The following is a 25999-nucleotide window of genomic DNA, read 5'->3' as shown; positions in this document are numbered from 1 at the left end:
GTCCCATGATTCTTTGCAAGCACAGATGATGACTGGATGTAGATGTCTGGAATGCATGTGCCTAGAATGTTCGAAGAATGTCAGGATTGATTGCCCACCATGCATCTTGGTGGGTCCGAGTAAGTATTGAGGGTCTAGAAAGCAAAGTTTGAGTAGAATTAAGACAGAAAGCTGCAGAAATAGGGCGGTAGGGTGGTGGAGCAGACTAAAAAAATTGAAGAAATTAGATGTTTTAGATAAATTAGATTTTCTTTAGATTAATAAAAAACAAACCAAAAAAAAATGCGATCTTAATTAAACTATGAAACAGCTAAACGCCTCGGGGGATAAAAGGACAAAATGACAATGCTGGAGTGCATTATGTCAGGTTCATCTACTCTTTTCAAATAGTTTTTATTGATACATTTTGATAAAACATAACAATATAATTTTTAATTGCAGTTTATAAAAGTTCTGATTTTTATTTGAAATTGTCCCTTTTATAACTAATGATACATTTTTCGTTCTGATTCATGGAAATAACAAAGTGATGGGTGCCGGTGGGTTCATTCTCGTACACACCCAGAGAACCCACTCCTTGGCAGCCTGAAGAACGTGGGCTGAAAGCTGTAAGTGCGCACTCATACTCGTTTGTGACTCAAACTCAGAATCGTTTTAATGAGAAGCCTCAGCACAGACTGAAAATGCTGGTGATGAAGAGGAGCGCATGCATAGGCAGGAGACAGCAGATCTGCAGCTTTTACAAGTGGTTTTTAGATAAAACCCCACTGAAAAAATGACTAATTAAATATATCATGTTTTCATTGAGGGTATATATATACTAGATAGTTTAGAATGTTATATCTATTAAACTGTTATAAACCTTTTTCCATTGAACTGTTCCTTTAAGGTTAAAGGACAGAGGTTGGTCTTATTGTAGTGACAGTCCCCGTCCCCTCCCTGAACAAGGAAACCTGTTAGACGCCTTCTAGCTCGGCCACAAGACACCATCACGTCATCGATCCTCAGTCCTTTCACTTGTAATCTTGTGACTCTCTTCGCACTCCTTGTGTTTCTTGTGACCGACTGCTGCTGTTAGAGATCTGAATGCTGTCTGTCCGTGCCGACAATGTCTTTCTGGCAATGTTGTTGTCCAAATCCCCTAGAGGAAGAGGTAGGTGTCACCCTCCAAAACGTGCAGCCAAGAGGTACAAACAAGATTGCACAACACACAGTAGATTCGCAACACCCACAATGCTCTGCCAGACAGCTAACCCGGATCTTGGAGTCCTTATAATAGCCCTAATCGGTGCGTTATCTGCTTTCCTGTCATCTCATGAACATTGAAACAAAATAATACATAAATATATACACGCAAAACAAGAACTAACACAAACATACTTTCATTTGAGCAGTTAACCCTGTCAGTCCTGAAACTAACTTCTGAGGTGAGACAGATCCAACCCCTGCGCCCAGGGGGTAATTACATGACGTGTTCCTAGACAGACCTCGATAATGGCCACAGGTACGTACATCCCACGTTATAAAAGAGAGACGCAGGGTTTACGCACGGTGGTTATCATACTGGTGACAGATTGACAGACAGACCTCGATAATGGCCACTAGTGATAGGGGTATCTCTGCACCAGGTACGTACATCCCACGTTATAAAAGAGAGACGCAGGGTTTACGCACGGTGGTTGTCATACCGGTAACAGATTGACAGACAGACCTCGATAATGGCCACTAGTGATAGGGGTATCTCTGCACCAGGTACGTACATCCCACGTTATAAAAGAGAGACGCAGGGTTTACGCACGGTGGTTATCATACTGGTGACAGATTGACAGACAGACCTCGATAATGGCCACTAGTGATAGGGGTATCTCTGCACCAGGTACGTACATCCCACATTATAAAAGAGAGACGCAGGGTTTACGCACGGTGGTTGTCATACCGGTGACAGATTGCCAGACAGACACCGATAATGGCCACTAGTGATAGGGGTATCTCTGCACCAGGTACGTACATCCCACATTATGAAAGAGAGACGCAGGGTTTACGCACGGTGGTTATCATACCGGTGACAGACTGCCAGACAGACACCGATAATGGCCACTAGTGATACGGGTATCTCTGCACCAGGTACGTACATCCCACGTTATGAAAGAGAGACGCAGGGTTTACGCACGGTGGTTGTCATACTGGTGACAGATTTCCAGACAGACCTCGATAATGGCCACTAGTGATAGGGGTATCTCTGCACCAGGTACGTACATCCCACGTTATGAAAGAGAGACGCAGGGTTTACGCACGGTGGTTATCATACCGGTGACAGATTGCCAGACAGACACCGATAATGGCCACTAGTGATAGGGGTATCTCTGCACCAGGTACGTACATCACACGTTATGAAAGAGAGACGCAGGGTTTACGCACGGTGGTTGTCATACCGGTGACAGATTGACAGACAGATACCGATAATGGCCACTAGTGATAGGGGTATCTCTGCACCAGTACGTACATCCCACGTTATGAAAGAGAGACGCAGGGTTTACGCACGGTGGTTGTCATACCGGTGACAGATTGCCAGACAGACACCGATAATGGCCACTAGTGATAGGGGTATCTCTGCACCAGGTACGTACATCCCACGTTATGAAAGAGAGACGCAGGGTTTACGCACGGTGGTTGTCATACCGGTGACAGATTGCCAGACAGACACCGATAATGGCCACTAGTGATGGGGGTATCTCTGCACCAGGTACGTACATCCCACGTTATGAAAGAGAGACGCAGGGTTTACGCACGGTGGTTGTCATACCGGTGACAGATTGCCAGACAGACCTCGATAATGGCCACTAGTGATAGGGGTATCTCTGCACCAGGTACGTACATCCCACGTTAGGAAAGAGAAACGCAGGGTTTACGCACGGTGGTTGTCATACTGGTGATAGATTGCCAGACAGACACCGACTCATGCGCAATGTGTACAATCTCGTTCTGATTTTGGAGATTATTCATGAAAAGTGAGATATCAGAAAAATCCCCCCAATCTATTCACATTACATTTATATGATGTATTGTGTGACTAAACACACAATACGGGACAGCCAATCATATCGTCCCAAACCCATTTACATAGAATACTGGATAGCCAATCATATTCTCAGAAATCATTTACATACCATACTGGACAGCCAATCACATCATCCCAAATTCATTAACATACCATAGTGGACAGCCAATCACATCATCCCAAACCCATTCACATACCATACTGGACAGCCAATCACATCATCCCAAACCCATTCACATGCCATACTGGACAGCCAATCAAATCATCCCAAACCCATTTACATACCATACTGGACAGCCAATCACATCATCCCAAACCCATTCACATACCATACTGGACAGCCAATCAAATCATCCCAAACCCATTTACATACCATACTGGACAGCCAATCACATCATCCCAAACCCATTTACATACCATACTGGACTGCCAATCACATCATCCCAAATCCATTTACATACCATACTGGACAGCCAATCACATCATCCCAAACCCATTTACATACCATACTGGACAGCCAATCACATCATCCCAAACCCATTTACATACCATACTGGTCAGCCAATCACATAATCCCAAACCCATTCACATACCATACTGGACAGCCAATCACATCATCCCAAATCCATTTACATACCATACTGGACAGCCAATCACATCATCCCAAAACCATTTACATACCATACTGGACAGCCAATCACATCATCCCAAACCCATTCACATACCATACTGGACAGCCAATCACATCATCCCAAACCCATTTACATACCATACTGGACAGCCAATCACATCATCCCCAATACATTTACATACCATACTGGACAGCCAATCACATCATCCCAAACCCATTTACATACCATACTGGACAGCCAATCACATCTTCCCAAACTCATTTACATACCATACTGGACAGCCAATCACATCATCCCAAACCCCTTCACATACCATACTGGACAGCCAATCACATCATCCCAAATCCATTTACATACCATACTGGACAGCCAATCACATCATCCCCAATACATTTACATGCCATACTGGACAGCCAATCACATCATCCCAAACCCATTTACATACCATACTGGACAGCCAATCACATCATCCCAAACCCATTTACATACCATACTGGACAGCCAATCACATCATCCCAAACCCCTTCACATACCATACTGGACAGCCAATCACATCATCCCAAACCCATTTACATACCATACTGGACAGCCAATCACATCATCCCCAATACATTTACATACCATACTGGACAGCCAATCACATCATCCCAAACCCATTTACATACCATACTGGACAGCCAATCACATCATCCCAAACCCATTTACATACCATACTGGACAGCCAATCACATCATCCCAAACCCATTCACATACCATACTGGACAGCCAATCACATCATCCCAAACCCCTTCACATACCATACTGGACAGCCAATCACATCATCCCAAACCTATTTACATACCATACTGGACAGCCAATCACATCATCCCAAACCCATTTACATAGCATATTGGACAGCCAATAGCATTGTCCCAAACCCATTTACATAAAATATGAACAGGTCATCACTTGCAATAATGTTTATTCCAGGACGCCATATATTAATCGATCTCCACCCAGACATGTTCCAGTAGGAAGATGTTAATTCTGAATATAAGATCTACCGATAATTGCATTTTATGTTTTATAGAGAAAGCCTTTTGCACGATCACAGAAGAATGCAAAGCAAGTGAAGGGTAAGACATTTCTTTTTATTATGAAAAACTACTAAATCTGCGATAAATAAGACCCTAGAACACGCTGCTTCCTGGAACCTCGGTGGTTAACCCGTCTAAGGAAATGACATTGTGCTCCTATAATAAGAAGTCTGATTGTCACATTCCTCTCTGTTTATTTTATGTTTATAGATGTGATCTCGGCTTCGCAGGTAAAGCTGATTCTCCACTTATTTATCTTCTAGAGGAAAATCCGTGGTGATGAATAAAGGGTCCAGAAGGAGAATAATTCTAGTCTTTTTATGAGAAATGTCATCAGGTGCCAGACGGAGTGGGTTAGAGAGATCTGTGTGGTGTTCAGTCACAGGTCCCCTGAACCCCTTATTTTCACCCTGCTCAGTCACTGAGTGGACATCGGAGAGATCTGTGGCGTTGTCTGGGGGTTCATCCCACAGCTCCCCAGAGTGGCTTGTTCTAGGCATAACAGAATAGCGTACCTAGGATGGCTGTGCACAGGGACAATTTGCTGATGTCCCCAGCTGTGGGTACATGAAGGTACTAAGTCTGGACAACATGACAACCCCAACATCAGGCCTGTCCCACATAAACTGCAGCAATGTACCTAAATATCTTGTACCGGTGGAAACGTTGCTCATTATGTTTCAGGAGGATATTCCAGGTCTTTACCCATAAAGCATAAAAAATAAGCAAATAATTAAATTGAACTTGCAAACGATACTTACATTTGCAGTTGGTGTTTTTGCTGCAGAACCCTTGGGATTTGCGGCCTTTAAAGTGAGCGATCAGCAGTTAGTGACTCGGTCAATGATTTTACTCTCATTATTGTACAAAGCTGGATTACAACTCCCAGAAATGTCAATTCTAACATTGCGTAAATCAATATTAATTCAGCAAAATACAAACATTACAGGTTGGGAGTGAGTGGTGGAGAGGGCGGGTTTCTAGAGTAAACTGAATTATTTATATTTTAACTAAATAAGATTAAAATCTAAACATATCGTCTAGAGGGAAAGAGCGTCCGTAGCGTCCGTTTGTGAGGTTTAAAGAAACGGAAATGATCCAGAGGTTTTGTTTTTTCTCTCCAGTTCTAACGAAAGGGGAAAAGCTGGTTGTAAAACACGTCAATGTGCCTGAATTAGACAGAAAGTTTTCCGTCATCGCTGAACTGTACAATGACCAGGTGGAGAGTCAAGAGATCCTGACATACTGTGCGTCCACATTGAAAGTGAGGGGTTGTGCGTCCAGTCTTACCGAATGCATACAGACACTACAGGAAACGAACAGTAAGTCACTGAAATAGTATAGAAGTCATTTTTTACAATATTGTCCTTCATGTGTATTGTTTTGGATCAAATTCTAATAGGAGAGAGACTAGGTTATGATTTTCACTTACAGTTTAGTAATGTGTCTATGGCGGTATCTTACACCTTAAATTCATAATATCATAATAAACCACCCAAACTCCTTACATTCATAATATAATTGACGGACCGCCTGGCACCCCGGCCAATCGCTGCTTCCTAGTAGCCTGGAGTACTATAAGCACCGCACACCATAAGCTCCGTAGCCCCTTAGCTGCCGTAGCTCGACTGGGGTCTCGCTGTCCTCCACCCACCCTGGGCCCAAGCCCAGGATCCAGCTTTCAGTGGGTGGACCTTTCCTACTCCAGAGAGTCTCGCCAGTATAGCTGTGTAGTTCTTACAAGAGCTAGTGATTATAGCCAGTATAGTAATCCGAAGCAGGTATAGCTGTTCCCTACAATCAAGTGAGCCAGGGGATGTGAGCATGTTAGACATTTAGTCGGGTCAAGGATAACAGACAGAATAGTCAGTAAACAATCTGAGTCAGAACCCAATACATGAGAGGAACACAGAATTAATTATAGGGACCAATAAGGAACCACAACAGGGCACTGACTAAAGTTTATAGTGTGAGTGCTTTAATTTATAACCACACCCCAAAACGTAAGGGGGCAGTGGGAATGATGCAAACTATCTGCGTGATAATGTTGTCGCGTAAGCGTCACGTTATAAGAAGGGGAAGGAGCGAAGCATCCGGCGTCGGAATTTCCGAATGCTTGGAGAGAGGACCGTTTGGCAACAAGTGTGAAACAGCTGGGGGAGACTTCTTGTTTTTCAGATGTTTTAATTATTTTTTTTTGTTTTTGCACCCTTTATTTTTTCTATGGATTAAAATGTAAATATTTTCTTGTTTCTCTGCATTTGCTGCTACCATTTCATTCCTGGTGATTTATCCACTTAACAGTACACTGCATTGAATTGGAGCGGCCATTTGGATTAAATTCACCACAAATGGCTTTTTATTGAATAAGCCATCTGTCCTGGGAATCACAGTATTTTTGAATTGGGAACACAATTTGGAATACAAGAATGTAAAATTGACGTTTGGCTATTTCCCAATTATTGAATGGTGCCTCTAATCCTGGAAAATAACATTGGGGTTGTTACTACACTGCATTGGGCGCCCTCACATCGCTGTGTGAGTGATTGGTATTGTAATGAGAGCCAGCAGCTCCGTTACCTTCTGTTACCTGCTGTGAATAAGGCTCTGTGTACGGGAGTCTTGTTCACGTTTTGCTTCTTTACATTTATTTTAATTTTTTTTATGTTACGTCAGAAGTTGTACAACAGAACTCACAATATGACCCTTTCATGGACCGTGAAACATGCAGGTAATGATTTCACCCAAAAATAATGACTAAATCATTTTTATAATCAGGATGTAATGCGTTCGCTGTGAATAAATTGGCGATATATGAATGATAATGTGCGGAAGGTTGATGGATCTGAGTTTGCTTTAACATATAGGACAGGGTTAAAGTTATTTTGCAATGAAACAGGTCATTGTGCAAATTTTATTATTTAAATTAAATGTTTATTAAGGATTTGAAACATGGAAAGGGAAAGGTACAGAAGACAAAACGTGTGCGGTGGGGAATTACTATCTAAATTCTATCTTTTTGTGATTTGTAATAGTTCCCGCAGGAAGGGAAGAGACCTGGGGGGGAGGGGCATTAATTATCTGTAAGCAATACAGTACGATTCTGCCCATCTGATGAGTTTATTACATGTGATTTGCCCCAATAACTTAACTTTGCCTAGGAGTTTCATTGACTATTTTTGAATATAGCAATTTTACAGGGACAGAGGGAGGGGAGAAAACGCTGATGAGGGACGATGCACACAATTGACATTAGGGAGCGTGGACTTCTGGGCTGCTTAAATTACGTGTGCTGGCGGTGTAGCTAGCCCCCGGCACACCGTGCAGATACTTCAGTAAGTGCAATTATTCCAGGAGGAACGCTGCACATACAAATTCCTACCACCATTACCACTTCAAAACACTGAAGTAGTCGTGGTATTTGGAGTAACCCTTTAAATCAAATGTTTACAATTCAATGAGGAAAATCTTTACTTTGAATGGACATTATCAGACCTAGGATTTCTAATGGCCTCAAACAAAGAGCAGATACAATTTTACATTTTGTTTGAAGCTATTAATTTATTCTGACATGACAAAAATGCCAGTGACGAGGTCAGTGTTTTAGAGATAATGACTTGTAGCAATGGGGGGGAACAAGGTCAGTGTGTTAGGGATAATGACACGGAGCAATAAGGGGGGAACAAGGTCAGTGCGTTAAGGATAATGACACGGAGCAATGGAGGGGAACAAGGTCAGTCTGTTAGGGATAATGACACGGAGCAATGGGGGGGAACAAGGTCAGTGTGTTAGGGATAATGACACGTAGCAATGGGGGGAACAAGGTCAGTCTGTTAGGGATAATGACACAGAGCAATGGGGGGAACAAGGTCAGTCTGTTAGGGATAATGACACCGAGCAATGGGGTGGAACAAGGTCAGTGTGTTAGGGATAATGACACGGAGCAATGGGGGGAACAAGGTCAGTCTGTTAGGGATAATGACACCGAGCAATGGGGTGGAACAAGGTCAGTGTGTTAGGGATAATGACACAGAGCAATGGGGGGGGGGACACGGTCAGTGTGTTAGGGATAATGACATGGAGCAATGGGGGGGGAACAAGGTCAGTGTGTTAGGGAAAATGACACAGAGCAATGGGGGGAGACAAGGTCAGTGTGTTACGGATAATGACACAGAGAAATGGGGGGGAACAAGGTCAGTGTGTTAGGGATTATGACACGTAGCAATGGGGGGAACAAGGTCAGTGTGTTAGGGATAATGACACGGACAATGGGGGGTACAAGGTCAGTGTGTTAGGGATAATAACACGGAGCAATGGGGGGAACAAGGTCAGTGTGTTAGGGATAATGACACAGAGCAATGGGGGGGAACAAGGTCAGTGTGTTAGGGACAATGACACGGAGCAATGGAGGGGAACAAGGTCAGTGTGTTAGGGATAATGACACGGAGCAATGGGGGGGAACAAGGTCAGTGTGTTAGAGATAATAACATGGAGCAATGGGGGGAACAAGGTCAGTGTGTTAGGGATAATAACATGGAGCAATGGGGGGGAACAAGGTGTTAGGGATAATGGCATGAAGCAATGGGGGGAACAAGGTCAGTGTGTTAGGGATACTGACACAGAGCAATGGGGGGAACAAGGTCAGTGTGTTAGGGATAATGACACAGAACAACTGGGGGGAACAAGGTCAGTGTGTTAGGGATAATAACATGGAGCAATGAGGGGGAACAAGGTGTTAGGGATAATGGCATGAAGCAATGGGGGGAACAAGGTCAGTGTGTTAGGGATACTGACACAGAGCAATGGGGGGAACAAGGTCAGTGTGTTAGGGATAATGACACAGAACAACAGGGGGGAACAAGGTCAGTGTGTTAGGGATAATGACATGGAGCAATGGGGGGGAACAAGGTCAGTGTGTTAGGGATTATAACACGGAGCAATGGGAGGGGGGAACAAGGTCAGTGTGTTAGGGATAATGACATGGAGCAATGGGGGGGATAATGACATGAAGCAATGGGGGGAACAAGGTCAGTGTGTTAGGGATAATAACACAGAGCAATGGGGGGAACAAGGTCAGTGTGTTAGGGATAATAACACGGAGCAATGAAGGGGCAAGGTCAGTGTGTTAGGGATAATGACACAGAGCAATGGGGGGGACAAGGTCAGTGTGTTAGGGATAATGACACAGAGCAATGGGGGAACAAGGTCGTGTGTTAGGGATAATGACATGAAGCGATGGGGGGGAACAAGGTCAGTGTGTTAGGGATAATGACACGGAGCAATGGGAGGGGGGAACAAGGTCAGTGTGTTAGGGATAAAGACACGGAGCAATGGGGGGAACAAGGTCAGTCTGTTAGGGATAATGACACAGAGCAATGGGGGGAACAAGGTCAGTGTGTTAGGGATAATAACATGGAGCGATGGGGGGAACAAGGTCAGTGTGTTAGGGATAATAACATGGAGCAATGAGGGGGAACAAGGTCAGTGTGTTAGGGATAATAACACGGAGCGATGGGGGGAACAAGGTCAGTGTGTTAGGGATAATGACATGAAGCGATGGGGGGGAACAAGGTCAGTGTGTTAGGGATAATGACACGGAGCAATGGGGGTGACCAAGGTCAGTGTGTTAGGGATAATAACACGGAGCAATGGGAGGGGGGAACAAGGTCAGTGTGTTAGGGATAATAACACGGAGCAATGGAAGGGGGGAACAAGGTCAGTGTGTTAGGGATAATGACACGGAGCAATGGGGGAACAAGGTCAGTGTGTTAGGGATAATGACATGGAGCGATGGGGGGAATAAGGTCAGTGTGTTAGGGATAATGACATGGAGCAATGGAAGGGGGGAACAAGGTCAGTGTGTTAGGGATAATAACATGGAGCGATGGGGGGAATAAGGTCAGTGTGTTAGGGATAATAACACGGAGCAATGGAAGGGGGGAACAAGGTCAGTGTGTTAGGGATAATAACATGGAGCGATGGGGGGAATAAGGTCAGTGTGTTAGGGATAATAACACGGAGCAATGGGGGGAACAAGGTCAGTGTGTTAGGGATAATGACACGTAGCAATGGGGGGAACAAGGTCAGTCTGTTAGGGATAATGACACGGAGCAATGGGGGGAACAAGGTCAGTGTGTTAGGGATAATAACATGGAGCGATGGGGGGAACAAGGTCAGTGTGTTAGGGATAATGACACGGAGCAATGGGGGGAACAAGGTCAGTGTGTTAGGGATAATAACATGGAGCGATGGGGGGAATAAGGTCAGTGTGTTAGGGATAATGACATGGAGCAATGGGAGGGGGTGTGTTAGGGATAATAACATGGATCAGTGGGGGGGGGGACAAGGTCAGTGTGTTAGGGATAAAATGGACTGATTTTTTTCTGGTGGGGGGCAACATAATATTAAACTAAGCATATTTTTCCTCATTATGAGACTCTTTTTTTTCTCAAGACTTCGCAATGTTCCCTCATCGTAGTGTACAGATTCTTACTTCTTGGATGGAGTTGCAAATCTAAACCATCTTGCCGGCCATAAATCTGTCTGTCTGGTTATAGAAAGAGGTGAACATGTGGCCAAAAACACGTACCAACTCTTAACAAACCTGCATTTAAATAAACAAGCTGTCTTTTTGCTCGGCTCCAAGTGGATCATGCGGCAATTCCATTAGGTTACATGGCGGAAAATATTTTTACCGGCTCGCTGATTAATTATACAGGACTAGAATAGCCGATTGAAAACAATACAGCAGTGATGGCTAAATGTATGTATTCCTCTATGCTGGCTGGGCATCTTGGGAGATATAGTCTATTAACATCTAGAGTGCCCAGGATAGTCATTACTATGATTGGCAGCCTTTTCCCCCTTAATTAACGAGTCATTAGAAAACTCTGATTCCGATTGTGCCAGAGTCTCTACAAATAGTGTCCATGCAGATATATCACATTTATTTTACTAATATTTATTATATTTTATACACCAGTCCAAATCATTGATAACGCAAATGTACATGAATTTTATCATGCTTTCATGTAAATAGACGTGGAATGCTATAACCGGAAATACGATGCTTCCATTAACGTTTATATTGAACACAGCATTTTAAATCTATCACAATCTACTAATGAGAACTGTGGTTGGTTTCTTCTTGGTAACGGATTCGGGGATACAATATTGCAGCACAAAAAATACCTTTCTCCCTATTAAAAAAATGGGGTGCTATCAGTAGAAACATTCTACTGATTTCCATGGTGACAATCAGATTTGCTACATTTCACAAATGCCTGACATCCACCTTTGCCCTCCTCTGATTTCGAAAAAGACTGCACATTTTTCATCCCAGAATCCATAACATCTAGAGGGCTCTAACAAAACAGAACAAAGTAGACAGAAATGTCTGGGCATTATGACTCGATAACTTTGTGTCCGTCCTGTTACGACACTCACCGCCTGGAGAGTGAAGCCGCCGTTTAGTCGATAATCCCCTTTCTCCAGAAATGCAATTCCAGTATAACCGATCATAAAACTCCCGAACGGAGCATACGAATGCGGTAACTCCCGATCAGCAATCCATCCGAAATCCTTCCACAGCTAGAAATAAACGAAAACACTGTCCCAATAGTCAATCCCTCCACAAACGAGACAAAGCTCCGTTTTGAAGGTCAAGCAGAATGTGTTTAATGGGGGCTACCTGCCCAGTATTTATGCAGGTCTCCACCAGGTAGACACTCCCCTAGGGGACCTGGTGGAAGACTGTAAAATATATTAAACAGTAGCCAATCACAGTGGCTATAACACAAGCCCTTCCCATTTTACCCATAATACATCTGTTCCTATCCTGGAGATAATTAGGGAGAAACCTAATTAACTCCGAGGATAGGAACCATCGCCATTTTAAAACCAAACACAAAAAATGCAATAAAATACATAAAATCAGAAGTACCGAATATATAGTGTTCGTGCAACGTATCCCCAGATAGCCTGGATCTGAGGGCATATTCCTACCGAATAGCGCTCAGGTCCGATGTACACAGTCCAATCGCCATGGAGTCAAAGTCTCTCATAAGTCCTTCGGTATACGAATGACTCCATGGGACGGCTATCTGGGTAAGTTTATACGGATGAAAGAAACTCCCGAACGGAACAGTGTTCGTATGCCTCCAAGGGAATAGAAGGGGAGACGGCCGTCTCCAGCGGTGTTCGGTGGATAAAGAGTCCGTTTTTAGATCCATGGGTTTTGCACCGAACACCGCTGATTCGCCTCGTGTCCAAAATGGCCGCCGCCTCGTGTTCGGCATATGAACGACGACCACCCGTACGAAATGGAATGGAGAGGTGTTTGCGGTTAACCACAACGTGGTCAATTTGGTCAACGTGGTCAACGTGGTCAATTTGTGGTCAAGGTGTTAATGAGCCGCACACTCCTCTCCTGGGTGGCCGATGTTCGGTAGTTTCAATCGGTACTTTAGAAAACGTACGAACAACAGCGTACGGACAGGAAATCCACGAATCCAATGAAAACAGACGAACCAGCAATACAGGTCTATGCAGCAGGGTTTGTCACACGTCCGGACCTCTCTTTCTACTTTAATTTGGAAATAAGGTTATGCCACCCTTGTCTGTGCGGCACCATAGGACTATTCATTTATCTGCAGTCAACTACCATCAAGTAAGAATCATATACAGAGACACACATAAGCACTCATGCAGAGCGGACAGATACACAAACAAACAAACAGGCACAGTCATGCAGAGATACATAATGTCCTCTTGTGTGGACTTTAGGGTCTTCATAAGTTCACTTCTGTGGCATCAACCACTAAAGCCACTCTTCCCAAAACAGACTGTGATTAAAATACATGTTGTTGCTCATTATACACAATTCCTAAAAAGGGATTACCGGTAATTCATATGGGTTTGCTGCCATAGTCTCTTCTTATATACTTAGTGGATTTTTAAAACTAAATTGTGTATGTTTGCTTTGCAGGTAACTGTGATATCAAAGTAAAAATGGAGGGCTATAACTTCTACTTGCTGATGACCTCTAAAGAGGAACTTCCTGAAAACCTAAGAGAGGTCCAGGAGCTTGTGAAAAGGATGAGCCGTGCAACGAAGCTTGTTATCAGTAACCAGATGAAGTTTACTGAAATGGTATTTGCCATTCTCCAAAAAAAGACTCAAATGGCCGATGAAATTAAGCAAGTCAACACAGCATACCTGGACCAAATACGTCTCCAAGAGAATCTTCAAGAGAATGTTCACAATATGGAGCAAGCTAAACAGTGGTCGAAGGAATACGCGGAGGAAGCTAACAATATACTCAGAGAAATGGCCAAAGTTGCGGGAGTGCATAATATCTGAGAGGACATTTTGATATTATCTCAATCGCTTCATGCTAATAGGTCAAAGTGTTGAATAGTTAAGTACACAAACTAGTGTTGTTTCAAGGAGAATATTATATATCCTACAGTTTGTCCTAGTGTTGTACGACACAAATGATTTCTGCATATTAGCACTGTGTGTATAGGCAGAGCTTGCATCACCAACTTCTAAAACCCACCATCGGAGTTATTCAAATCGCATTGTAAGTAAATGACTCTTTGTCTGCCATCACATTGAGAGATGAGAGATTATCGGCATCCAAATACGGGATGAGCGCCCATGTTAATTAATGAGATATACAAAGGAATTATTATGATTTAAATATCTATGTTAAAAAGAGCCCACGTTTCAGATACATCAGCCACACTAGGTAGAGCAACTGCATTCAACTTAATAATATACTATTTATTATCTTTATTATGACTCTATTCTAAAACCTCATTGAACCTTTAATATTGTACGCTCTGTTATTCCTTACCCCTCGGTCATACACCACTCACCCCCAATAATCTGTTTCACAGGTCCCAAAAGTGTCTGATAACCTTACCAGCACATTAGCTTGTCCACCTCATATCTCCGGTGGATCTTCATTTACGATATATCTGTAGGATATACTCTGCTTTTTCACCTGCCATTTGCCTTTGTATGTTCTTGAAATCTTTGCCATAAGCGATGTGTATGAGTTTTACTTTATGCTCAATATTGCACATGTACAAGGGACCTGAGTAACAAACATGATCTAACAGGGTCTTCTACATCTGGAAGCTTGTCTGAAAATACATTTACATCACTTTATGACATCATTTTAAAACCAGTCTCCTCTACTCTAAGTGCGGATAAATTAAACATGAATTAAAAATAATTTCAGTTGTTCTGCTCAAACTCATAAAACACAACTGGCAAGTGTTCTGAATTCAGCTAGACTGTCCTTATTTGGGATTTGGATCGATAACAAACGCATCAACGATTGCTCAGATAACAGCGGATTTACACACTTATTGTATCTCGTGACACCATCATTGAAGTAGGGATATATGGATGGGATAGATATAGTTAGGTTGTTCCATTTCTCCAAAGTGGGGATTTTTAGCATAGAGAAAAAAATATTTCAAATGTCAACACTATTATTATTCTTATGAAATCACTGCTGGAATCGAGTAATGGACACGCAAAAGAAATCCCTCAATTTAGTAATCCAAAAATAACTCGATATGTTAGGATTTTTATAAAAATGTGAATAATCTATTCATTGCCTTTCTGTTCGAAACTGTAAACTCGATATAATGTTTTGTGCCTGAATTCCAGTAGTTTTGGAAAAAGACAGCTGGTCAGACACAATCGTCTGTATATTTTGCTACTGAAGAATTTATCTTGTTAGTGTACATATCTCCGTATTGCTCTGACGTTTACTGTGAGTTTTCCATACTGTCCGTCTGGAATTTAGAAAAGCAACCAGAAGCAGACTTTTTCTATATCAATTAAATGTTCTTTTATTGGCCATGTGTCTTCATTGTAGGCAAATTCCTTGTAAAATCCCAGACGTACTGAAGGTGACTTTCCTGGACGCCTTGTGGAGGAAGACTGGGCAATATGTTGACAGTTATTGCATTGAACCCAGGGCTCCTTTAACTTTTAGCGCTCAGTAGCCATGTGGTCCTGTAAGAGACCGGAGCCTTTGAGCATAACGGCTATGGCAGATGTACGTCACAGGAGATGAAGCACCATAACTGCTGTAGGAAATCCTAAATAGAATACTTGGTTTGGGTTAACTAAGCGGACAATCCATAGTTGGTAGGATAAGTACAGCAGAGGTCAATAAGAAATTGAGAATTTGAGCCAAGAATTTGTTTTCTTTTTCTTTTTTTCCTGTTGTAGAACAGATGATCATTGGGGATTTCTACATAATGTGCTAATTTCAATCGACGAGTTGTTTTTGTATCTTTTAATGTGACCCTCCTTCCTTCAAAGACAGAAATATGTAGTTAGCCAAAATACTGGGGGAAAATCTGCTTGTTTAATATTGGTTTAAGGTGCCTTAGGTGGCGTACATACTCTCAAATTGCCTCTAGGTGGGAAACTCCCATTCCACACAAAATAGGACCAATTGTGCCCCTGGAGCTCCACTGAGGTAACCCTAGAACTTGGTGGATTCTGTGATACCACAAGATGTCCTGATTTACCTCAAGCAAATATAAATTAAAAAAATAAAAATGTGCTGGGTTTGATAAAACAACATGTACATTGTTCTTCCTGTTTGACGTATCCTTTTATTACGTGTCTGAAGACAACACGTTGCCACCTGTACAGTCCTGTTAATAAACATCTCACACAATCCCAGTGTCTGTTTTTCTCTGCAACATTATTGCCTCTATGATCACTGTAGCTGATCGCTTGCAGTCTGATTAAACAATACAAAAAAGCAAAAATTGCTAACAGTAGGTTATAATAAAATTCTCCCATTATCACATTGATAATAATGACTATTTTACAGCTTTTTATTTTCCTTTCAAATGTTTTATTAGAAGTTTTAAATATAATAATGTAAACAAACAATAATAATAATAACAATAATAATAATAATAATAATATTACTAATAATAATATCAAACAAACAAGGAAAAGAGGGAAATATACTAATAAGTACTATAACTATTTTACAGCTTTTATGAGTGACTTGTGTGATAACGTGCAGGATTATGGTTATAATAACGGTTGATATAAACGTTTACATTTAAAAAGTCTTTATTTAATATTAGCACCATTAATACCGGAGCAACAATATGTATTTATGTCGTGTCTTATATACTTAAACACACCAACACGATATAGGGAATATTTATTGGAAAGGGAATAAAATGGGATATTTTCTTGAGAATATCTGTATCTGAATGAAATAGCGCAGTGCGAGCTATAGACATATTATCGTAAAAGCCGTATTTATTGAAGTTGCTGCTTGTGAAATGAGAGGTAACTCGGAGCTCATCAAAGCTCTGTCCTTGGTCCCCTTCTATTTTCTCTTTATACTGCCTCTCTTGGCAAACTCATTTCCTCATTTGGATTCCACTACCACCTGTACGCTGATGACACTCAGATATATATCTCTCCTCCCCGGACCTCTCTCGTGCCGTCCTGCAACGTGTCACTGCTTGCCTTTCTTCCATTTCTGACTGGATGTCCTCCCGCTTTCTGAAACTCAATCTCTCTAAAACTGAGCTCCTTGTCTTTCCTCCTCCTAATACTAATCCTCCTCTTTCACTCTCCCTGTCAAGCGTGCTGTCTTGGCGTCAAACTTGACTCTGGCCACATCCAGTATGTTGCCAAATCCTGGAGATTCCATCTTAAAAACATCGCCCACATCCACCCCTTTCTCACGCGAGATGCTACCAAGGAGCTTGTCCATGCTCTAGTAATTTCACGCATGGATTATTGTAATTCTCTCCTGAATTCTCTCCCAAAAGCTGTACTGCACCGCTACAGTCTGTAATGAATGCCGCCGCCAGACTGATTTTCCTCTCCAGCCACATCTCACCCCGCTGTCAGTCCTTACATTGGCTTCCTGTATGCTATAGGAGTCAATTCAAGGTAATAACCCATATCTATAAAGCACTGAACAACTCTAGCCCCTCTTATATCTCCTCACAGATCCATAGGTATGGCCCTTCTCGGTCTCTCCGCTCTGCCCGTGAACTTCTCCTGTCCGCTGATCGCACCTGTTCGGCCAACTCGCGCTTGCAGGACTTCTCGCGGGCGGCTCCCTTCAGACTCTCCCCTAGTCTTCAATCCTTTAGGAAGTGCCTTAAAACCCATCTCTTTAGGAAAGCTTATGGCCTCCCAGAGCGACCTCTACCTCACATACCTGTCTCTTGCTCTCTCCTGAAGGGCAGCAATCTACTCTCTCCGCCAGCTCTGCTTCACTCCCACCTTATTTGATTGCTGTTTCCTGTCCTAATGTGTTTTTATACCCCACCTCCTATAGACTGTAAGCTCCACCTATAGACTGTAAGCTCCTCCTATAGACTGTAAGCTCCTCCTATAGTCTGTAAGCTCCTCCTATAGACTGTAAGCTCCTCCTATAGTCTGTAAGCTCCTCCTATAGACTGTAAGCTCCTCCTATAGACTGTAAGCTCGATTGAGCAGGGCCCTCTTCAACCTATCGTTCCTGTAAGTTTTCTTGTAATTGTCCTATTTATAATTACCCCCCACCTCTCTCATAATATTGTAAAGCGCTACGGAATCTGTTGGCGCTATATAAAAGGCGATAATAAATGGTGATAATAAATAAATAAGGACACAACATTGGAAAATGATACTTTCTATTCTTTGAGTTTCTCCTGAAAGTTTCCAGTTGAGCCGGATTATTTGTTCCATTCCCACTTTGTGTTCTGAAATCAATGATTCTTTAAACACAGTGCTGTGCATTGCTACATTGCTGCAGATAGAGACACGAACATGGCATCTGCCATAAATGTCTAATTATTATTTTATCATGATGACTGACAGGACCCATTCTGATGTGGCCGTATCATTTAAAGGTGTGGATGTATTTTAGAAGATGTTTTGTCTCTGCTGTTATGGAGAAGAAGAAAAAAGAAACCTTTTTTTTTCCTGGAAATACACTGTGTAATTTAATCCTAAAGTATTCAGACACTTCCTTTAATAACACACGTTTGGATAGCCCAGGTTGGCAAAATGTAAGCAAAAAACAGCTTTCTTGGATTTATCGTGATGGCAGTCTGCAATTTAAAAGGGCACCCCGGACCCGAAAGCAGTTTATTTTGCTGAATTGCTTTATGCATGAAGAGTGTGTCCTCTTTTTCTCATTTTACAAAAACTTCAAATTTCAATAAAAATATACACTTTTATAAATTAACCTTGTTACACTCCCCCCCATCCTCCCCCCAGGCTGTTAATCAGACACCCGGTCCTGTTACTTCCTGGTTTGTTTAGCTCAGTGGAGATAAGAGGCAACGATTGCCCAGAGCACCTGGTTTGCAAAGACTTCTCATTAAGCTGCACTGGGAAGTCTGTGATTGGACAGCAAAAGAAAGTCTGGGCGGGGCTAGAAGGGGAGGGCTTACATAGGTTGCAGGCAAGAGATCTGTAGCTATTACAAGCTAGATCCAGATTCAGTTGGTATGACCTGCTAATGCTAACACAGATATCGCCCCGTCCCTTTGGCAGTTAGTATGAGCTGTTAATGCTAGCACAGATATCGCCCCGTCCCTTTGGCAGTTAGTACGACCTGTTAATGCTAACACAGATATCGCCCCGTCCCTTTGGCAGTTAGTACGACCTGTTAATGCTAACACAGATATCGCCCGGTCCCTTTGGCAGTTAGTACGACCTGTTAATGCTAACACAGATATCGCCCGGTCGCTTTGGCAGTTAGTATGACCTGTTAATGCTAACACAGATATTGCCCGGTCCCTTTGGCAGTTAGTATGACCTGTTAATGCTAGCACAAATATCGCCCGGTCCCTTTGGCAGTTAGTATGACCTGTTAATGCTAGCACAGATATCGCCCGGTCCCTTTGGCAGTTAGTATGACCTGTTAATGCTAACACAGATATTGCCCCGTCCCTTTGGCAGTTAGTACTACCTGTTAATGCTAACACAGATATCGCCCCGTCCCTTTGGCAGTTAGTATGACCTGTTAATGCTAGCACAGATATCGCCCCGTCCCTTTGGCAGTTAGTATGACCTGTTAATGCTAGCACAGATATTGCCCCGTCCCTTTGACAGTTAGTACGACCTGTTAATGCTAGCACAGATATCGCCCGGATCCTTTGGCAGTTAGTACGACCTGTTAATGCTAACACAGATATAGCCCCGTCCCTTTGGCAGTTAGTATGACCTGTTAATGCTAGCACAGATATCGCCCGGATCCTTTGGCAGTTAGTACGACCTGTTAATGCTAACACAGATATCGTCCGGTCCCTTTGGCAGTTAGTATGACCTGTTAATGCTAGCACAGATATCGCCCCGTCCCTTTGGCAGTTAGTACGACCTGTTAATGCTAACACAGATATCGCCCGGTCCCTTTGGCAGTTAGTATGACCTGTTAAAGCTAACACAGATATCGCCCGGTCCCTTTGGCAGTTAGTACTACCTGTTAATGCTAACACAGATATCGCCCGGTCCCTTTGGCAGTTAGTACTACCTGTTAATGCTAACACAGATATCGCCCGGTCCCTTTGGCAGTTAGTACGATCTGTTAATGCTAACACAGATATCGCCCGGTCGCTTTGGCTGTTAGTATGACCTGTTAATGCTAACACAGATATTGCCCGGTCCCTTTGGCAGTTAGTATGACCTGTTAATGCTAGCACAAATATCGCCCGGTCCCTTTGGCAGTTAGTATGACCTGTTAATGCTAGCACAGATATCGCCCGGTCCCTTTGGCAGTTAGTATGACCTGTTAATGCTAACACAGATATTGCCCCGTCCCTTTGGCAGTTAGTACTACCTGTTAATGCTAACACAGATATCGCCCCGCCCCTTTGGCAGTTAGTATGACCTGTTAATGCTAGCACAGATATCGCCCCGTCCCTTTGGCAGTTAGTATGACCTGTTAATGCTAGCACAGATATTGCCCCGTCCCTTTGGCAGTTAGTACGACCTGTTAATGCTAGCACAGATATCGCCCGGATCCTTTGGCAGTTAGTACGACCTGTTAATGCTAACACAGATATAGCCCCGTCCCTTTGGCAGTTAGTATGACCTGTTAATGCTAGCACAGATATCGCCCGGATCCTTTGGCAGTTAGTACAACCTGTTAATGCTAACACAGATATCGTCCGGTCCCTTTGGCAGTTAGTATGACCTGTTAATGCTAGCACAGATATCGCCCCGTCCCTTTGGCAGTTAGTACGACCTGTTAATGCTAACACAGATATCGCCTGGTCCCTTTGGCAGTTAGTACTACCTGTTAATGCTAACACAGATATCGCCCGGTCCCTTTGGCAGTTAGTACTACCTGTTAATGCTAACACAGATATCGCTCCGTCCCTTTGGCAGTTAGTATGACCTGTTAATGCTAACACAGATATCGCCCGGTCCCTTTGGCAGTTAGTACGACCTGTTAATGCTAGCACAGATATCGCCCCGTCCCTTTGGCAGTTAGTATGACCTGTTAATGCTAGCACAGATATCGCCCCGTCCCTTTGGCAGTTAGTATGACCTGTTAATGCTAACACAGATATCGCCCGGTCCCTTTGGCAGTTAGTACGACCTGTTAATGCTAATACAGATATCGTCCGGTCCCTTTGGCAGTTAGTATGACCTGTTAATGCTAACACAGATATCGCCCCGTCCCTTTGGCAGTTAGTATGACCTGTTAATGCTAACACAGATATCGCCCGGTCCCTTTGGCAGTTAGTACGACCTGTTAATGCTAACACAGATATCGCCTGGTCCCTTTGGCAGTTAGTATGACCTGTTAATGCTAACACAGATATCGCCTGGTCCCTTTGGCAGTTAGTATGACCTGTTAATGCTAACACAGATATCGCCCCGTCCCTTTGGCAGTTAGTATGACCTGTTAATGCTAGCACAGATATTGCCCCGTCCCTTTGGCAGTTAGTACGACCTGTTAATACTAACACAGATATCGCCCGGTCCCTTTGGCAGTTAGTACGACCTGTTAATGCTAGCACAGATATCGCCCCGTCCCTTTGGCAGTTAGTATGACCTGTTAATGCTAGCACAGATATCGCCCCGTCCCTTTGGCAGTTAGTATGACCTGTTAATGCTAACACAGATATCGTCCGGTCCCTTTGGCAGTTAGTATGACCTGTTAATGCTAACACAGATATCGCCCGGTCCCTTTGGCAGTTAGTACGACCTGTTAATGCTAACACAGATATCGCCCGGTCCCTTTGGCAGTTAGTATGACCTGTTAATGCTAACACAGATATCGTCCGGTCCCTTTGGCAGTTAGTATGACCTGTTAATGCTAGCACAGATATCGCCCCGTCCCTTTGGCAGTTAGTACGACCTGTTAATGCTAACACAGATATCGCCCCGTCCCTTTGGCAGTTAGTACTACCTGTTAATGCTAACACAGATATCGCCCGGTCCCTTTGGCAGTTAGTACTACCTGTTAATGCTAACACAGATATCGCCCCGTCCCTTTGGCAGTTAGTATGACCTGTTAATGCTAACACAGATATCGCCCCGTCCCTTTGGCAGTTAGTATGACCTGTTAATGGTAACACAGATATCGCCCGGTCCCTTTGGCAGTTAGTACGACCTGTTAATGCTAGCACAGATATCGCCCCGTCCCTTTGGCAGTTAGTATGACCTGTTAATGCTAACACAGATATCGCCCGGTCCCTTTGGCAGTTAGTACGACCTGTTAATGCTAACACAGATATCGCCCCGTCCCTTTGGCAGTTTGTATGAGTATGGCCTGTTAATGCTAGCATTGATATCGCCCGGCCCCTTTGGCAGTTAGTATGACCTGTTAATGCTAGCATTGATATCGCCCGGCCCCTTTGGCAGTTAGTACGACCTTTTAAAGGCAGCACAGGAATAATATGCTAAATATGAATTAAGACTTACTGAAAGCAACATGAAGGGTTCTCTCACAATGTCTACTAATATCTTGTAGTCTGTTTGACATTGGAGTCTCAGTCAGAGTTCCAAGACTTAAGACACTTTATCCAATGGAGAACTAACCTATGTCATGGTTTGGGACGCCAATAAATCATGTTAATATAGGGGGTGTACATAAAAAGAAACAAATATTAGTATGTTCCTCATATAAGATGGAAACCTGGTCTAACAAATTTTAAAATAAATAATGATACCAAGTTGATAGAAACAGGAGTGTGACGGAAGCAACTTCGCCATTGGTTTTTGGAGGGGTCTGCTTGCCAGCCTCCTACCCTGGGACTATGGGCCCTGTGATAACCCATGTTCAAAAGTACTGTTTCTGCCCATCAGACTTTTAACTTGAACAGATTCAAACATGTGGCGGCGGCCATCTTAAATTGTCCAGCAGTGTTTTGCTGTCGAGTGTATGGAACTGTTTTGGGCATGGGACCATGTGCATGGTGGGGCAAAAATAAGACTTCCAGGAAATTCCTGAACCCCTGAACCGATCTGGGTGATTTTTGGATATGTAGTTCACCCAGGTCGGGGATATCAGGGGATGTGACTTTTGTGGGGAAATGTTGTATTTTGGGGTACTTTTTGGGGTACTTTTGGGGGTTTGTAAAAAATTATGTTTTTTTTCTGCTAAAGTTAATTGAGTTAGCCCATTGTCTTTGTTAATTGTATCACAGGCAGAGGGGAGGGATTGTGTACAGTAACTGGGAGTGTTCAAGTGTAAAACTCAGTTTTTATTGGATTGTGAATTTCATGTCCTGTGCCCCACAAGGTCCACCTGGCCGGTAACCGTGTGGGGAAAAAAACTGTATAAAAGAGCAGCTGTCCCATTAAACCTTCAGTTCTACTTTGACCTTCAACTCACAGCCTCGACTCGTGTTTGGGGGGGACAGCTATAATCACTACAAGTATTGCTATGCTCTTCATACTCCCTCAGCTTCACTGAGCTCCTGTAAGAGCTCGTTCCTGTCCCTGCTCTCTGGATTAAGAGAGGTTCACCCACTTGAACCTGGAGCCTTGTTGTAGGTCCAGGGTGGGTAGGAGACAGCAAGACCCCAACCAAGCTGCAGCGGTACGTGGGGTCTGCGGTGGTTATGGTGTCTGGTGTGGTGCTGATGGTCCTTGGTAAGCACTAAGAGCATCCTTCGATGGTCCAACCCTCAGCTAGCCTGGGGCAACCGTCACAAGGAGGTAATAACATCACAGGTCAACGTGTCAAAGGAACAAAGATTATCCCATGGTCCGCACAGAGATCGACTTCCACCAAGAAAGATGGTGACCCAGAGCAAATAGAATGGGTCTGTTTACTCACAACATGCTCAAAGGAGTCAGAAAATAAGGGATGGAGTTTGATTGAGTGGAGAAGGCAGTGACTGGGCATAGCTATACATCACATTCCTGGAGCCCATATAATTACATGCAAGAAACCTAAACTGTTATTCTCCAGAGTACTGTCCCAGTGAAGGCATTGAGGTTTTATCCCTGAATGTGTTGGACCATAGAATACCAATTGGCATTGTGATGGCCAGCAATTCGCTACTCCCTAGAGTACAATGACAGTGCCAGCAAACGGCCGCTCACTAGGTGTGTCAATACAAAGCTGGGTCTTCACCAGCACAAAATCAAAAATAAAATGAATTCTCTGTGAAACCTCCAACAGTAATAATGGCATTCAGTGTCTTTGGGAGACTAAACAAAACAATATCTGCAAAGTAATCTATTTCTATACTACGTTAAAAAACATATAACTGACTGGAGTTGAAGTAAATGTTTGGGGAAGATACAATATTTTACTTGAATCTCCCAGCAGATGGAAATTAGTTGTTGTTTTTGTATGTTTGCAGATTTTTTCCCCATGAAAAGCTCTGATCATTATGTTCATGTATATAGCTCAATGTGAACAGCGTCTGGTTTTCCCCGCTAGATTGTAAACCTTTTGTTTCAGGGTTAAATGAATTATTCTGTTTGTATAATTACCGATGTTATTGTTGCATGCATTGTAAGGCCCTCTGTATGAGTGTTTAAAGACTGTTAAATTATATAAATAATAAACTATTTTCGCAGATTCTCAGAAAACATTTGTCACCCAGCGCTGCCGCTACGTCACGTTGCAAATAAACAAATACTAACGTGTGCGTATTCCCCTGTTTCTGACATTGAATAGTGCGGAGGGAGATAATAATGTGGATTCCTGGTGGGTATGGCTGTTACATGCACTATATATATATATATATATATATATATATATATATATATATATATAGGTATTATATAGCCAAGGTATTCATATTATGATTTATTATCCTTCCTGTCTGAATAACAGTCTTTTACTGGCCCGAGGGGAGACTCTGTTCAGACTCCTGCAGTTTAGTCATTTACATTTTTTCTTGCTGTATCTGATGTCGTTTAAGTTAATATGGCAGAATAAACACACGTGGGACGTGTGGGGGGAGTGTAAGGAGAAGGTGACATCTGCAAGGATTTAATGCTAGTCTTCCCAATTCTGCATATTGAGTTGGAGGATGACGCCTGACGAGGTGTGGATATATATGTATCATTCCAATTTCTCTGTCTCCTCTCAAGTGAGTTCTCATGTAGTGAAACTGAGTGTTATATTCATGGATCCCATCCCGAAACCCTCGAGGATTTATTGCGCTGAATGAGAACTGGTGCAAAAAACGTGGCAATATAATGCAAATATTCCTGCATAATTAATTAATGGTTTACAGAATTATTTAATAATAAAAGATATTTGCGAGGTTGAAATCAGAATCTCTTAGTACCTGCATTAGTGATTTTATAAGATGTTTTATTTAACCCACAGCAGGCACACTAGGAGAACGAGGGTGACTGCTATGCTGGTGGTGGTGGTGGTGGGGCGGTGAACAAGTCCACGGCCCGTGGTTTTCCAAATTCTAATCAGTAATGCAGCTGCTGTAAATTGAAATTAATAGGATACAGTAATATCGACATGTGTATGTACAAGGCATACGTCTGCCTTTTAAAGAGTAGGACATTTATTAAAGACTAAGGTCCAGTAAAGGTACATTTTGTTGGCACGGACTGACGGAAAGATGTGAGTAAATTTGGGAATGTGGGACAGGTTTCCAACTAGGTGTGTGCCTGGGGTAGCAGCCAGTAAGGAGAGGAGCATAGTGGGAGTAGGAGTCAGGAGGGGACATGGCGTGAATGCACCACGCTATCTACATCCTAGGCACCCAGAGTGTGATGGAAACGGTTTG

General features: G+C 43.0%; 1 protein-coding gene across 1 annotated transcript; it reads left to right on the top strand.

Moving 5' to 3' along the window:
* The first annotated feature begins 948 nt into the window (after positions 1-948).
* Positions 949-15320, top strand: LOC134610479 (uncharacterized). Its single transcript, XM_063453450.1, has 4 exons — positions 949-1153; positions 4760-4805; positions 5891-6088; positions 13753-15320. Exons 1-4 carry the CDS (start codon positions 1109-1111, stop codon positions 14124-14126), a joined length of 663 nt encoding a protein of 220 aa, XP_063309520.1. The 5' UTR covers positions 949-1108; the 3' UTR covers positions 14127-15320.
* Positions 15321-25999: the final 10679 nt, after the last annotated feature.

This window comes from Pelobates fuscus, chromosome 5 (assembly GCF_036172605.1).
Source record: "Pelobates fuscus isolate aPelFus1 chromosome 5, aPelFus1.pri, whole genome shotgun sequence".
Taxonomy (NCBI): Eukaryota; Metazoa; Chordata; class Amphibia; order Anura; family Pelobatidae; genus Pelobates; species Pelobates fuscus.
This window is presented reverse-complemented; position numbering and strand designations above follow the sequence as displayed.